Here is a 15411-nt window from a genome sequence, read left to right as displayed (position 1 = left end):
CCCTCCCTCTCCACTCATCTCCTGGCCGTTGGGGGGCGTGTCCGTTCGCGTGGACGTGCAGTGTGTGGCTCTCCGTGGAGAATGGCAGGAATCCGGAGGGACAGGAGGACAAAAGTGTAACGAGAAGCGTTCAAACGCGCCGCCGGCAGATGTTCCACGTCAGACTGACGAGGATTCCGCGGGTCTGTGGCGCCTAAAGGCCCGGATGAACGGGACGAGGTGAGAAACACGGACCATTTGAAACTGCGCAACAGCTGCGGACGTTCCGGAGGCGAACACGCGCAGACCTGCAGATCCTCGCATATATTTGAAATCAAACGACTTATTTAGGCATTTATCCGGCTTGGTTTTTCTGCACATGCGCGTTTATCATTATTTTCTACAGAAAAGTTTCTCCAGTTTTTGATCGTCTGCGGGTCTCCAGACGTAAACAGGAAGCGGTGACATGATCAGTGGGTGACTTCCGGTCAGCAGGAAGGGTGATCTCCATCATGGCTGCCATGGTCCTTTGTTTGTGCAGACCAGGACCTCCAGTCATCTGTGATCCTGAACAGCGTGACATAAGTCCTCCTGTCCTCTGCTGACCTGAAGCTGGTTGATCTGCATTTATTGGCTCACGTGGTCACGTGGTCAGAGAGCAGTGATTGGGGGATTCATTTCCTGCAGTTCTGTTCAGGAGGCCAACCTAAACTTCCACTGCTCATCCTGCCTTCTCATTATGATGACCCCCAATCAAAACCTGGTGAGGTTTTCTGGGACAGTTTCTGCAGAGCGGCAGGAATTCATCAGATATTCACCTCTGAGTTGTGGGCGGGGCAGTTGGCGGGGAGTAAACCCGCCTGGACTGCTGCAAAAACCCATTTTTAATGTTTTTTTCTCTTTTTTTTTGGAGGTGATTTTAGGAAAAAAAAATCTTCCTTCAGTGCAGTTTTTCTTTTTAGTGAATCAAAACAAACATTCTGACCTGAAACCGGTCATTTACTTGAGAAAACTGCTGCGCCAATCATGGATGAGGTGCAGAAGGTCATGAGGTCACCAGCTGTTTACATTAGTCATGTATAGCATGTGATGCAGGCAGCACCTGTTCCAGGTGAGCAGAGATGCAGCCGACTCACAGCCTCCTGCGTTCCTCCTCAGCTTCCTCCCTGCTCTGAATCCCGGAGGCGTGCAGATCGCCGTGCCCGTCGACATGGCCGTCAGGATCTGGCTCGCCGGTTCCCCTCCTCTGCGCTCCTACTTCCGTAACCGTGACAACCAACTGTCTTTACCGGACGCCGTGCTGCCCTGCTGCAGCCCTCTGAGACCCTGCCTGTCACCAGGATGCTGCGATGCCGTCGCCACGGGAACCGCTCTTTTAGGAGAGGCGGCCACGGATGGCGGCCAGGCGGACCTGAGGAGGAGGAGGAGGAAGCAGGTGGCGTTCGCGGACTCCTGGGGTTTGGCGCTGACCACCGTTCACGTCTTTGATGAGTCAGAGGACGACCTGCTGGCTGAGCTGCAGTTCCAGCTCACGGAGATGAAGGACGCCGTCGCCAAACAGAGTCTGCAGGAGGTCACAGGTGAGGCGTCCGTCCAGGAGCGTGTTGTAGCAGCTGGAGGCGGGGCTTCCGTCTCAGGCGGCACTGGCAGAACTTTAAGTTGACCCGTCTGAGATGCTGCGTTCCTCCTGACCCTCAAATAACCAGTTTTTCCGTCTTCTTCCCTCAGATTCTGTAGAACCCGCCTTCAGTCTGGTTCTGGGCTTCACGCCTCCTGCTGCCAACTACCTGGAGCTCAGGAACCGCCTGAAAGCCCAGCAGGTTTGTCTGGAGACATGTTCAGTGCACGAGCGCCTGCTGTCCGGTACCATCCAGGTCCAAAACATCTGCTTTGAGAAGTCTGTGTGGGTTCGGATCACCTTCGACTCGTGGAGCTGCTTCCAGGACGTTCCGTGCCGGTACCTGAACAACGTGTACGGCTGCCCCGACACCGATACCTTCTCCTTCTCCATCTTGGTGCCGGAGACCTTGAATGCTACCAGCAGAGTGGAGTTCTGCATCCGGTACCAGACGGGCGACCAGATCCTTTGGGATAACAACCTCGGAAACAATTACCGGCTGGTTCTGGTAGAACCAGGCGGGCGGATCTCTGAGAGACGCGCCGAGCCTGAGGTCCAGAGAGATGCGACACAGTTTGATCCATTTGGAAGTCCCAGAACCTCAGCAGGATTTTTTTCTGAGTGGCTGGACTGGAACCATGTAGAGACGGGCGCCTCCTACTGGTGAAGGTAGCACAGAACCGCAACAGAACCACAGAGAGTTCAGCAAGCACAGCCGACTCATACTTGAAAACCCAGATTTCTGCACGCAGACCAGCACCTTGTTCTGATCCGGGAATGTTTGCATCCCTTAATGAATTTATACAGAACCCTTGTGGGCTCATGTGGTCTGGTTCTGGTCCAGATGATACCAGACTTTAGGATTTAAGAGCTCTAGAACCATCCACAGAACCTGCAAACCTTCATAACTTTGTAAGACTTCAACACCTCCAAAGACTTCAAAGCCTTTACCGTGTTCCGGTAGATCCAGCGGGTCTGGTCCGAGCTCAGACTCCTCACTTCTCCTCAGGACTTCATCATGGGGGGGGTGTCTTTGTTGGGTTTCAGAGATGCATCCAAGTTCAGGACGTTTGGGTTCTCCTCACATTCAGGTTTTAGGGGGTTCATCCATGTAGAAGACCCAACCCGAGTCTGAACCAGTCCCTTACTCAGCCCAGAATCCTGGTCCTGGTAGTGACCGTGGTTCTGATTGAAACCAGCAAGTTTCTTCTCACTGAGCACTTTCTCAACTTTTCGGCGTTGAATCCATCCTGCTGACCTCCTTGGTGCTCCTGAGCCTTCTGGTGTTCTGGTCGGAACCATCCTGGCGTGTTTTTAGGGTTTTAGTTTTTACGAGTCTCTCTGTGGTCAGATCCTCACACTCTGGACGGTAGCCAAACTGGGAATTTCTTAAAGAACGAGGTCCACATTTAAGCAGACAGGTTCTGGTTCTGTCTGGTCCCTATGTGGGTTTTTAGATGGGATTTCAGGATTTTAATCGGGTGCATCGTTTACTGACGTTTGACTTGAAAGCTGCCGTTTTGGGTCCATTAGGACTTGGTTCTGTTGGACAGAACCTTGGAGGTCCAGACTGTAGCCGAATGCTGAGGCGACAACCCTTTGGTATTTGAGATTATGGTGCCGCCCATCATCTGTTACCAGCCAGATTTAGTAGTATGAGACTTTGGGGAAGTTCTCCACTTTTTTACGCTCTGACAGAACCTGAATGCACCACAAGACTAATAAAAGTTCTCCCAGCCAGAACGATGACTGTAAAAGCAACATGATGATGATGTCATTCTGTATTAATGGTGTCACACTGTAACCCTGCTACGGCAGGAAGTGATGGAAAGCCAGCACCTTGTCTGTTCCTGTTGTATCTTTTCAGAATAAAAGTTGAATAATGTGTCCTCTGTTGTGTTTTTTGTCAACACATGATGGAGACCATCTTTAGTGGTCCTCCTGGTTGACCTCACACCTGAATGTTGTCGTGTTCGTGGACACGACTGACCTGCTGGGTGACGCCTCCATCCCGAAATGGAACCTGGGATCCGGTTAAGTGAAACTTTCTGTTCAACCTGCAGAGCAAACGGCTTTTCCTGAATTAAATCCTCCCGCAGCAGAAAGCCTCGGCTCTGGAACCATCCTCATACACAGATTAAAGTTACGTAACCGACAGACCGGATTACAGCTTCCAGCACGTTTTAGGCCCAGGTCTCCATCCTGGACTCGCAGGGATTTCTTTAGAGCATGTAAAATTGTAAAAAGTCCCGAACCGGAGAGTTTGTGAAATTTTCTTTCACTTTATATTTCCGATGAGTTTACATAAAGATTGTTAGCGTCTTGATAGCATCAGACACCAGTTTTCAGCTCCACACTCTTCACTTCAAGAGTTTCACTTAGCTCATCAGAACAACAGAGTCCCATAGGTGGTGTACCACTGCACCACAGACGCCCCCATGCAGAAAAAGACATGATAAAACCAATATCCATTGATTATTAATCATTAAAATTCATCAGGATTGTGAAAATCACTTAGACGCGTCTGTTTTGTAGTGAAGCAGCGATTTACTGGATTCCCTTCATCAGGAAGTGATGTGCTTCTCATTTATTTCTGCTGTTGGTTCCTGGATTCACTTGACAGTCTTTAGTTTTCTTCCTTATGGTCTTCATTTTTGTGTTTTTAATTAAAGTTTTGGGTCCTGCAGCGAGCCTGACTTCCCGGGCTCGATACCGCCGAGAAAAGGTAACCAAAGACCACGGTCTGTTCAGAGACGATCAATTGCAGGGAGAGTTCCCGCCCACGTCTGCTGTTAATGAAATAACTGCCGCTCACTGGATAATTTCTCATTTTTTGGACCAGTCTCAGTAAACTCTAGATATGGTTGTGGGTGAAAATCCCAGTAGATTAGCAGTTTCTGAAGTGCTTCGACCAACAACCATGCCACGTTCAGAGTCACTTCAATCACCTTTCTTCCCAAATGTGATGCTCGGTTTGAACTGCAGCAGATGGTCTGGACCACGTCTACATGTCTACATGCATTGAGGGGCCGCCGTGTGATTGGCCGCATACAAATTTGCCTTAACGAGGAAGGAGCCTCTTCAACATTCACATCCATAGGATTTCACTAGCTGTGTTTCCGTCACACAGTTTCCATTAAATCCTAATTATGCAAACAAACCAACTCATGATCAATCAGACACATGGTGATGGGGGGGGTTTGATAAATGAGTTCTCAAAATTGTCGTGTTTCCATACGGCAAATGTATTATCGCAGATCCAGTTGGCACAAAGTCTATTTGGAACCAACAGGCTACCGTAGCTGGACAATGAAACTGCTTTGGAAGCCACACAGTGAACCTGAAGCAACACGGACCGATTGTGTTTAATATTTGCAGTCTGGGTACCGTCATTGAACGAACACACATGCAAAAGACAGATGTGACAAATATTCAAAGACATCCTCATATGTACACTCAGTATCAAACACATTTTATGACAAATTGGTTTGAAGAACTCAATGAAAGCGAGCAAAGCCAGCCGTTCTCTGCAGATCAGGCTTCATTGTGTCGTGTTGTAAAAGACCAAGCAGGTTGTCTTTAAAACAGATGCAGTTTATAAACCCCTGTAACTGGATCAGGAGAATGACTTTCACCAACATATGTAGCACACACACCTTTTTGTTTCTGAACCGGTTTAACCCAAAAGCCTCAACATCTGACCAGTGAGGGCGACATTCTGCACGTCTTTTGTTTAACTTTTTTTGTCCACTTTCAAAAAGTGCAGGAACCGAACCTAATGGGGAAAAACAAAAACACCACAAAGTCCGTACTTCGTCCAGAGCAAAAAAACAAACTGTTCCTTGAAGCTTTTAACCCTTGTGCTATCTTAGATGACCCCACCCTAACATTGACGTGTTCTCCCTACCATGACAAAGGTGGATAAAGGTGGAAAGATTTCATGTAATCCATGGACACCAGTGAAGATCACAAATCATTGAAGAAAAAAGGTTCAGAGCACTGTCTAGTGGGTCTAGATGACCCCACTCCCAATGGTAAAGTGAAGTCGCTAAGCGTTTTAGGTCGTGTTCTGCAAACATTTCAAAACCTTTCATTCTGATGCAGTTAAAAGTTTAAATTGACATTTCAGGGATTGACCATTGCTGATTGCTACTTTAGATCTGGTTGCTTTTACGTCGGATTCTCACCGACAACCCTCTGCATTCACCCGGACTTGGGACCGGCACATGAAAGCACTGGACTGTGCTCCATGTGGTTGCATTACGTAACCAAATTTTAATAAGTAGCTAATCTAGGTCACCTGGCGCACAGGTGGGTAATGGTTACATCACCCACAAAAATGCAGTCATCTGCTTTTGATTTCAACTAAAGTTTTTAAATGGTGCTGAAGACAAGGTTTTTTTTAAGTTAATTTATTTCTAAAATGTTCTAAAAAATTTTTTAGAAATAAATATACTTAGACTGATAAGTTAAAACTCAAGTTTAAGCCATTAGTGCTCAAGAAGGATCACTTTACTTCAGTAATTACTTTATATGTATATTTCTTTCAACTTGTTCTGTCCAACAGCTGAGCAAACAGATGAGAGCTGAAGGCCTCTTGTGTTGGACAGATTTTACTTTAACAACAGGGGTTATGAACAACCCCTCTTGTAATAAAAGCCAAACCTTCTTCCTTTTAATCATATTTAAAAATCTTGTGTTGGACCGGCCGGAAAATGAAAGGATGGAAGAGAGAGAGGGATGTTAGAGAGAGGGGGGGGGGGGTAGGAGGGCGATTTATTTTTTTTAATATTGTGGGTATATTAGGAATTCTAAAGTTCCTGAGTTCTAACCTTTGATCTTTTCAAAAATCTTTGTATTTCAAGTTTTCCTAATGACGCTTCAGAGAATTTCCTCTACACATAAATAGTTTAGCAGTAAAGCGGTTTTCACGTTAAGCACGGATTTGGATCTCAGGTAGGATCATGTTTGGTGGTCGTCTGGTCCAACAGGTCAGAAGAAGCCAAACTAAAGAAATCTTTTCTCCCAGTCTGCTCAGATGTTAAACAATAATTCTCAGATGAAACTCCTTGAAACAGATCTTCATGCAGCTGCATAAGGGAACAGTAGATCATCCAAGACTCTCAAAGTTAATGTTACATTTTCACTTGTTTTTTTATTCCAGCCCAGATCTACAATCCAACTGAAGGATGGGATGAAGTGGAATTACAACTATGATCATCTGTTTGTCTCCATCCTCCAATGTCGGTAGAATGATACCCAACCGTACATCAGTACCTTATTCTCCATCTTCCCACAATTTTAAACAGTTGTCCTTGGAAACAGTTGAGATAATCCAGTCTCTGCAGGGACACCTCCCTTCACACAACAGTTAAAACCAAAATACAGCATTTAAGGAGAAGAGGAACCATCTGTGCTTTAGCCAGAAATGACCTTTGGAAAAAACGTTTCTCCCCATACCAATAGAACCTTAGTACTTCAAGAGTACAACAAATAATTAAATGAAATTGTTACACCTTGATCAGAAAATACAGACTCTGGTTTGTCAACACCATTGAAGTGAACCCTTTGAGGCAACGGCAGAACCTCCCATTCAAGAGATGGGGACGTTCCAAAGTGTAGATGAGCCCTTAAAACCGTCCTGACAAATGTCACAAACCCAACAATGTATAAAGTTAAATACATCACCTACAGTGAGTTAGGTTTTGAGATAAAACCGTTTAAATGAACAAGGACAGGGTTATTTTGTCAAGACACAAAGTAGAAAGTCACAAGTTTTATCAAAAAGTTTTTGTAACGGACTCAATAGACATGGAAGCTGGAAGAGAAAATTCCCCCCAAATATCAGAGTGAGTTTTATTCTGCCACCAGAGAAAGGTGTCTCAGCTGAGTACGGACTCCTCTCAAAGACCTGACGCTCATGACAACATCCAAGTAGACCAGCGACAATGGATCAACCATTTAAAACGAACCATCCCCACCCTGCATAGGCGGCGGCTTTTGTTTCAGCCGTTCCGGTGGTCCGGCTGCCCACCGTGTGTGAAATTCCAGTTCTGGTCCTCTGTTGTGGTTCTTGGTTGAGGCACCCGTCAAAGCTGCTCTTTATCACAGCCCCTCCTGTGGGGAGGGCTTTGATTTCTTGGTGCAACACCTTTACCATTTCTTTGGGGGGGGAAAGCAATATCCATGCTGGAGTTTGCTAAATATTTCAACCTGTAGGGAAGAATTTGGGTTCTTTTAAAACACAACTTGCAGCAGGCTTTTTGTCAAAAAAGTACCAACTGCATCAGGAGGGTTAGGGCTTGAAAAGAAGCCGAGCAGTCCCTTGTGAACACACCTGCAAGCAGGTAAGAGATTCACCTATGAAGAGGTCAACCCATAGAAATGTTCAAGTCCCAGCATTACATGCATCCAGTTGTTGAGAATTGGATTAAAATGGGTCAGTATAAAAAACCTTAAATTAAATGCAAAAAACCTCATTTGTTGAAATCCACTCAAGGTCTGCTTTTTCTGCGACCAACCCCCCATCATGAAACCCCCTACAACCCTGAAAGAAGAAGATAGTTAAAAGCTCATGGAGCCTGACCTTCCAGGAACCATTTTAAAGAACAGAACCATATGAACAAAGATGAAAGACGTTTGTTAAAAAAATAAGGCTCTCACATCATGGTGGACTTTACCCACCAACCACACCATTTAACTCAAACCAGGGCTTTAGGCAACAAGGAGATGCAGATACCTGGAGGCTGTAGTGAAGAATACCCAATAAAAATCAGAGGCAGTTTTTTCTGCCACCAGGAAAAAAAAACAGAATAAAGGATTCACCAGAACAAGAGGTGTAGACCATAAAGAGAATTCATGAACACTCAGATTAAAAGCACAGGGTTAGAGTTGGAATTAAGGGCAGGACGCAATATTTGATACAGATTATGTTCATTACTGTACAGTTATTGAAGGTTAACCTGCACTTTTCTTTCAAAATGACAAAAATCAAACCAAGTCAGACTAGAAACATCAACTGTCACTCATGAAAAGTTTTCGGTTCAGTCAGACCGTCGTCCAAATTTTATTTTTAACTTCTTTAGAAGCAAACCCAAAATACAGAGAACCATGAATGCATCATTGGGATGGTTTCTCTAGAATGCAGAGCAATCTGAAACACCTTGTTTTTAAATAATATTCAATTTGACATCCCATAATGAGTTCCTACTACCCCCAGGTAGATCCAAACCATAACAGTTTTCAAAATAAAACCAAATGGTTTTCAGTCATTCATGTGTCTGGACAGAAACTCAAACCCATCACAACCATCATCTCAGGTGTGTCGTCCGAGTACAGAAGGGGTTACAAATGTACCTAGAAAATAAAAAAAAAAATACTCCATTCTCTGAACACTGTAGGTTAGTACAATCATGAACCGTTTACCCTTCCATGTCCCCATTTGCTCAAAGTTGTCCCAAGAAACATCAGTCCCTCCAGACTCAAGTTCATACATTTGTATCCTCTTCAGCACGTCTGTCCTCCCAACAAGAACCACTGTTCTTCTCCGCAAGGAATAGTGTTTAGATTTCAGTACTTACCCTTTGTTAAGCAGCTGCTTTTGCCAAAATTCCTTCTGATGCATCCAGTTTGTTGAGAAATCTTGTATTCGTCAACATGTCTTCTCTTTGAAGTTTGCATCAATTTCAGAGTCTTGGGGTAGAAACAGGCTTTGCATCACGTTAGGATCATCTCACATCCAGATGAGAAATTCCATCCACTTTTTGACAAACTTCAGTAAATCACGTCCCTCAGGAACAGACATTTGGAACTTTTCTTTTGGTTGAAATATTTAGGAACCGTTCTTCCATTGCAGTTTAAGTGTAATTTGCTGCAGATGTTGCAGTTGTACCTTCATGCTTCGATGTCAATTCACTCGTTAGCCTTCAGTCAAGTTTCAGGTTTTAGTTCAAATAGCCAAATTGACTTGATGGTACTTGTTCCACTGATCCAGTTCCACATTGATCTGCTGACTGATGTCCGAATCCCTTTTTTGGTCTCCGTTCTCATTTCCTGCTTTGTGAGGCGTTTGTCGTCAACAGGTGTTGCAGATGTTTCCATGAAGAGCATCGCCGTGTGCGACGGTTCAGTTCTTTATCCTTTGCTTTTGTCTTCATGCGTCTGTCCAGCTCGAAGTTGTCTTGTTGCGTTGTCCACGTCTCCTCTCAAATCCTGGAGGGATGTTTTACCAACCAGAGGAATCTTCCCAGCCTCCATTAACTAGAGCTCAGTTTCTCATCTGTAGTTCTGACTCTGGTTTCAGTTTCAGGTCACAAATCCAGAGTTCCCTGGAAGCTGCTGACTTTGTTCATGTCAATTACTGGTATAAAGCCCATTGAGATGACTATTGTTGTAAATATTGGGCTGTGGAAATAAAATTGAATTGAAAAGGAAACCTGTTTTCAGGCTGCTGTAAGAGTTCAGAGGTCATGTTAGATTCTCTGCAGGGAGGAGGCCTTCTTCCTTCACATTACAACAGTTTAAAATACGACATTTAAGGAGAAGAGGAAATTCACTGGAGCATGACCAAAGAGAAATTTAACTTCACCTTTTAATATTTTACTTTTTTATATACACATTACATTTTTAGTTATAGGTTCATACTAAGTTTAAACTATTTTAATTATCTATAAAGTTTAATTATAATCTAAAGTTTTTGCAATTAAAGATTTTAGGAATCAGGGGGAAAGGGATTCTAGAAAAGCTTAGAATAAGAAGGGTAACAGAAGAAAGCTGCAGGAAGATGAACTGGAAGACAGGATAGAGAAAGGTAAGATGACTGCAGAGCAGAGATCTCTGCAGATGGACAAGAAAGAAACTGAACAGGAAAGAAGAACATTTAAAGCCAGAGCGTGCAAAGAGGATCCAGAAAGACCTGTGACAGAAAGACCCCACACATGCATCACCAACACCAGTGGATGTGGCAGACGGAGCATGCAGTCCTCCCTGATCTACAGCTCCCTGGTTGTGGGCTGGGCTTTCACCAACAGAACCAGGAGATCCGAACACCAAACCGGCATTTGGAACCAGTGACCAAATTATTCAACCAAAGGAAACCAGAAGCACTGATCACTACCAGAAACCTTCCAAAGAGCCCAGACCATCACAGACATTTGGCGTTCTAAACCAGCACAGTAAACCGGCTCAACCACGGCGGGAAGGCCAAGCGCACGGACGCAGGAAAGAAATAAAAACTGGTCTTACCTTACGTAGCACCACCTGAAAAAGAAGTGCACAAAATGATCCAATCACAGTGGAAGAAGAAAAGGACAGAATCTCTGATAGACCTCCAAACCAGAGTCACAAAGCAACAACTGCACTGATTCAGCTCCAGCCCAACAACCACAACCTCTACTGTCAGAGAACAACCTTCACACTACAGAACTACAAGACCTCAATTCAGTTCCCGAACATCTCATCCTGACCAGACTGAACTCTACCTCAAAGCTCAGAGAACTCTAAGAACCTGATGCTGAACCTCAGATCCATCTGACAGACAGAAAGGAAACGGCATTGAAGGTGACTTTACCACAGATGAGGAGCTTATTGGAACATGAAGAGATCGGAGATCAGACATTTGTGACATGAAAAACTAGGCATCTTTCAAACGTATGCAAATACAAAAATAGACAAACCAAAAAAATAAAAACAGCAAAAATATTGCGTAAAGAGGGGCACGGCGGCCAGAAGGTGGTAGAGCGGCGGCACGGCGCCTGAAGGTGGTAGAGTGGCGGCACGGCGCCAGAAGGTGGTAGAGTGGCGGCACGGCGCCAGAAGGTGGTAGAGTGGCGGCACGGCGCCAGAAGGTGGTAGAGTGGCGGCACGGCGCCCAGGAAGGAAAGAAACAGCAGGTGAGTGAGATGGCACATACGTTTGAGGACTCCAATGCTCCACACAAATGAGATGTGGGTGTGTGCGTTAAAAACTTTGTGTCACATACCTTCTGACGATCAGGACGCAAATGAAATCTCCAAAATGCCGGAAAATGGAAAATGACGGAAAATGCCAAAATTCAAAATGACGGACGCGAGCACGCAAACCGACGAGGTCGCTCCATTTTGGAGAAATTCGCAGAAAATAAAAAAGGTACGAATTCCAGACAGTTCTGTTTGATCAGAAACTAGACGCTGTAGCAGCAGCTACTGATCTAAAAAACCTGCAGGAGGAAAAGTTTGTGCACTCAAAGCCATTTCAGCTGAAGGCCCAAAAACAACAAGTCCATCCTCATTGTGACCAATAAACAGAGCAGAACATCACTGCAGCAACAAACATGAAAAAAAGGAAGTCACCTTCAATGCAAGCTTAGAGAAAGAGGAAAAGGTCGGCGCGGCGGCCGAACAAAGACATGAGGGACTTACTGGTTGAAGATCTTCCTGAGGAGAAGAAAGAGACACATTTAGAAATGGATTCATCAGGAACAATTCATACACAGAAATAGGCCTGCACAATATACCGCAAATTTATCGTTATCGCAAAATCCAGCTCTGCAATATGCATATCGCAAAAGACTGCGAATATCGCAATAAATCGTAAACCCAAAATGTGTTAAAACAATCTTATGGCAGCTTGACGCATTTAACGAATCAAATAAATCCCTTTATGCTTTGACCAATCAGATGTATGCCTTCCTATTGTTTACCAATCAGATGGAGGCCTATTATGTTAGATGTTCTCCTCCTAAGTCGATGAGGGTCATTTGGAGTATAATTTTAAACTGTTGCAATGAAATGGGAATGATGTTTTTGGCATTTTTCTATTTTTTTATATACCGCAAATTATATCGTTAACGCAATATTAATCTCTAATATCGCATATCGCAAGTTTTCCTCATATCGTGCAGCCCTACACAGAAATTATTTCCTAAGAGTTTTGCAAGAAGTTAGATTTGATGGAAAAGTATTGTCCATCTGTAAAAAGATTCAAAAAAGAAATGCCGTCCTAACTGAACATAGTGTTGAAATAGTTACCTCTTTGTGTGCTGGAGATCCTCTTCATTCTTCCAGCAAGGAATCCTGGGAAAAAAAATAAATCAGAACAGCCACAGTTAGCCAGAAAACAGCTTCATTCCCACTTTAAGTCAAACCGGTTATTAAAAATATTAGAACAAAAGCACCAAATTTGGCAAAAATGTCCTTTCAGTAAAAGAGAAATCCAAGATTTTAAAAACTATTTGACATAAATTAGTATTCTGTAAGTAGCCTTTAAGTATACAGACTGCAGTTTATGCAGGAACTGCTCAGATATTTTAGACTGGAGCAAAAAGACATTGAATACTTTTATAACAATTGAAGGTACGGCAGACATCTCCACAAATGTTCATTTGGGTTTTTTCTTTAAGACAGGATCCTAAAGTCCCCCCATGGCAAATGTGGTGCTTTACACGGCCGATAGACACCGGAGCATTTGATAGAAGGAATTAATACATCAAGGACTTTGGTTTGAAAAACAGCAAAAGATTCACAGGTCACTTCTGACCAACTACTAAATAGTTAATAAACCACAACGCTCAGCAGTTTTACTGTTAACTTCAGTTTTAATTATATTATTTAGGTTAAATCCTTATTCTAGAGAATCAAATGACCACATTAAACTCTTCAAAGCAAATCCTGATCCAACAGAAGAAAACAGGAAGCAAAAATCTGGAATATTTTTAGAATCAGAGTGAAGTTCAGAATTTAAGTTGACTTAAATTTGGAAATGTTTGGGTTGATTAACGAAATAATTAAATAGTGATTTATGAAATAAGTTTAAAATTATGCAGAGTCATAAAAACTAAAAAAATTTCAGCCACAGAAAAAAAGCTTCAGGACTTTGAGGAACCGAACCTTCTCTTGTTCTCCATGAAAGAACCTAAAGTTCTCCCAGCAGGAGAACAGAAAAAACCAATTTGACTCCAAAGTTCACTAAAACACCGAGCAGAGGGAAGAACACTGACCTGAGCTGCGCCGCACGCGCCTCTGCAGAACCGAACCTGTTTGCCTCACCTGAGACCAATCAGCCTAATGAGCTGTCTGGGGCTGGGGGGCGGAGCACGTGACCAGCCGCTCTTCCGGGATAAGGACCAATCTCTTTCAAGCTCTGAGAGTGACTTAATGAGATGTTTTAAATTATTTACTTTATTTAATTGAACAGTTGGAAAATTACACTACAAAATACAGGAATAACCCCAAAATATATTTTAAAAAATAGTAATTGCTTTACAAGATGGAAAGACACACACATTGTTAAAAATATTACTGTTTTTTTTTTCGGTCTTATATGTGTGTTTGATATTAACAATTGTTTATTGTGCAAGCGACTGTGAATGTCTGTAAAATTGAAAAATGTACAATAAAGGTTGTTGGAAAAAAAAAAAAGTTTACACACTTGCAATGGACTCTTTTTACCAGCAGGTGGCAACAATGTTCACCTCCTGTTCAAACTTTAACCTTTTTTGGTAAAAGTAACGTCAGATCCAAAAATATGGAAGCGATTATGTAGCATAAATAAAAAGCAAAGTCAAAACCAGAAATGCTTTTTCATTTTCAAAATTAAAAAGCATTTTTTGACTCAAAAATATAATGAAAAAGCAATCCACCAAAATGCTTTTTCATTTCCTTCCTCAACACAGCTTATTCTGTCACTTAAATAAAATTAAAATGAAAATGGTATTTGACATTTCATTTTCAAGACGTTCTCTGGTAAATGTGTAGCATAATTCATTTAGAAATGTCTAATTTGACATTCAAAATGGATTAATTGAAATGCTTTTTAATTTTCAAAATGAAGCTGCATTTTTTGACTCAAAATTAAAAAGAAAAAGCAATACTTCAAAATGCTTTATCATTTTATACTTCAACACTGCTTTTTCTGTCACTTAATTAAAATGATAATGAAAATGGTATTTGACATTTCATTTTCAAAAAGGTTCCTGGTAAATGTGTAGCATAATTTATTTAGAAATGTCTAATTTGACATTTAAAATGGATTAACAGAAATGCTTTTTAATTTTCAAAATGTAGCTGCATCAAATGACTCAAAATTCAAATGAAAAAGCAATATTTCAAAATGCTTTTTCATTTTATACCTAAAACCGCTTATTCTGTGTCATAATTAAAACGAAAATGCAAAGAGGGGATTGCATTTGCATTTTAACATCCACCCCGCGCACCTTGTCACAATATTCATTTAGGAAAAGCATTAGCAGAGGGGAGGCGGGGCGATGACGTCACTGCTTTCTCTGTGTGTCCGGCTGCTGACTGACGCACACACACGCACCAGGAGCAGACTGTGTTAGCGGCAGAGACGATGGTTTTGTGATGGTTGTGAACTTCTGATGAGTTTCCACAGCTTCTCAGGACTAAGTAGCTGCATGTCCGCCTTCTGCGGTCCTCCTCCCGACGCACCGCTGACAAGCTTTGTTCTTCGGACCGCCAGCTGCCTTCGCACAGCGGAGCGCGAAGCTCCCGACGATCGCTGAAGGCGGAAAATGCTGCTACGATCTGAAACCATCATATGAATTTGTGTTTCCAGTGGTGTCCAGAACAAAATAAAGACTCATGTAATTCACAGATATTTACACATTTATCTGCAGCTTTGCGGTGAATTTACTGTTTGATGACAGCTGGAGCTCCATCAACAGACAGCAGATTTCTCCATGCTAAACGTTGCTGTTTGGACCAAAAACACTCACTCAGCGCGAAGCTGCAGGAGACTATCTTCATAATGTGCTTTTATAACAGTTATGCTAATATTTTACGGCCTGCTCTGCTCGATTATATGTTTTTAAATCCGTG

At 43.0% G+C, this 15411-nt stretch overlaps 1 protein-coding gene across 1 annotated transcript; it reads left to right on the top strand.

Annotated features, from left to right (window-relative positions):
- On the top strand, positions 1-3484 carry LOC101165715 (protein phosphatase 1 regulatory subunit 3C-B). The gene is made up of 3 exons (XM_004086818.4): positions 1-219; positions 1138-1559; positions 1708-3484. Exons 1-3 carry the CDS (start codon positions 206-208, stop codon positions 2262-2264), a joined length of 993 nt encoding a protein of 330 aa, XP_004086866.1. The 5' UTR covers positions 1-205; the 3' UTR covers positions 2265-3484.
- Positions 3485-15411: the final 11927 nt, after the last annotated feature.

Source organism: Oryzias latipes, chromosome 19 (assembly GCF_053564925.1).
Source record: "Oryzias latipes strain Hd-rR chromosome 19, Olatipes_Hd-rR_3.1".
Classification (NCBI taxonomy): domain Eukaryota; kingdom Metazoa; phylum Chordata; class Actinopteri; order Beloniformes; family Adrianichthyidae; genus Oryzias; species Oryzias latipes.
The sequence above is the reverse complement of the archived record's forward strand: the minus strand, read 5'-3'. Positions and strand labels throughout refer to the sequence as shown.

Excerpts from the sequence above, each read along its gene's own strand:
- LOC101165715 (XM_004086818.4), top strand. Across the intron at positions 1,560-1,707 it reads GAGTCTGCAGGAGGTCACAG|ATTCTGTAGAACCCGCCTTC; the intron begins GTGAGGCGTCCG and ends TTCTTCCCTCAG.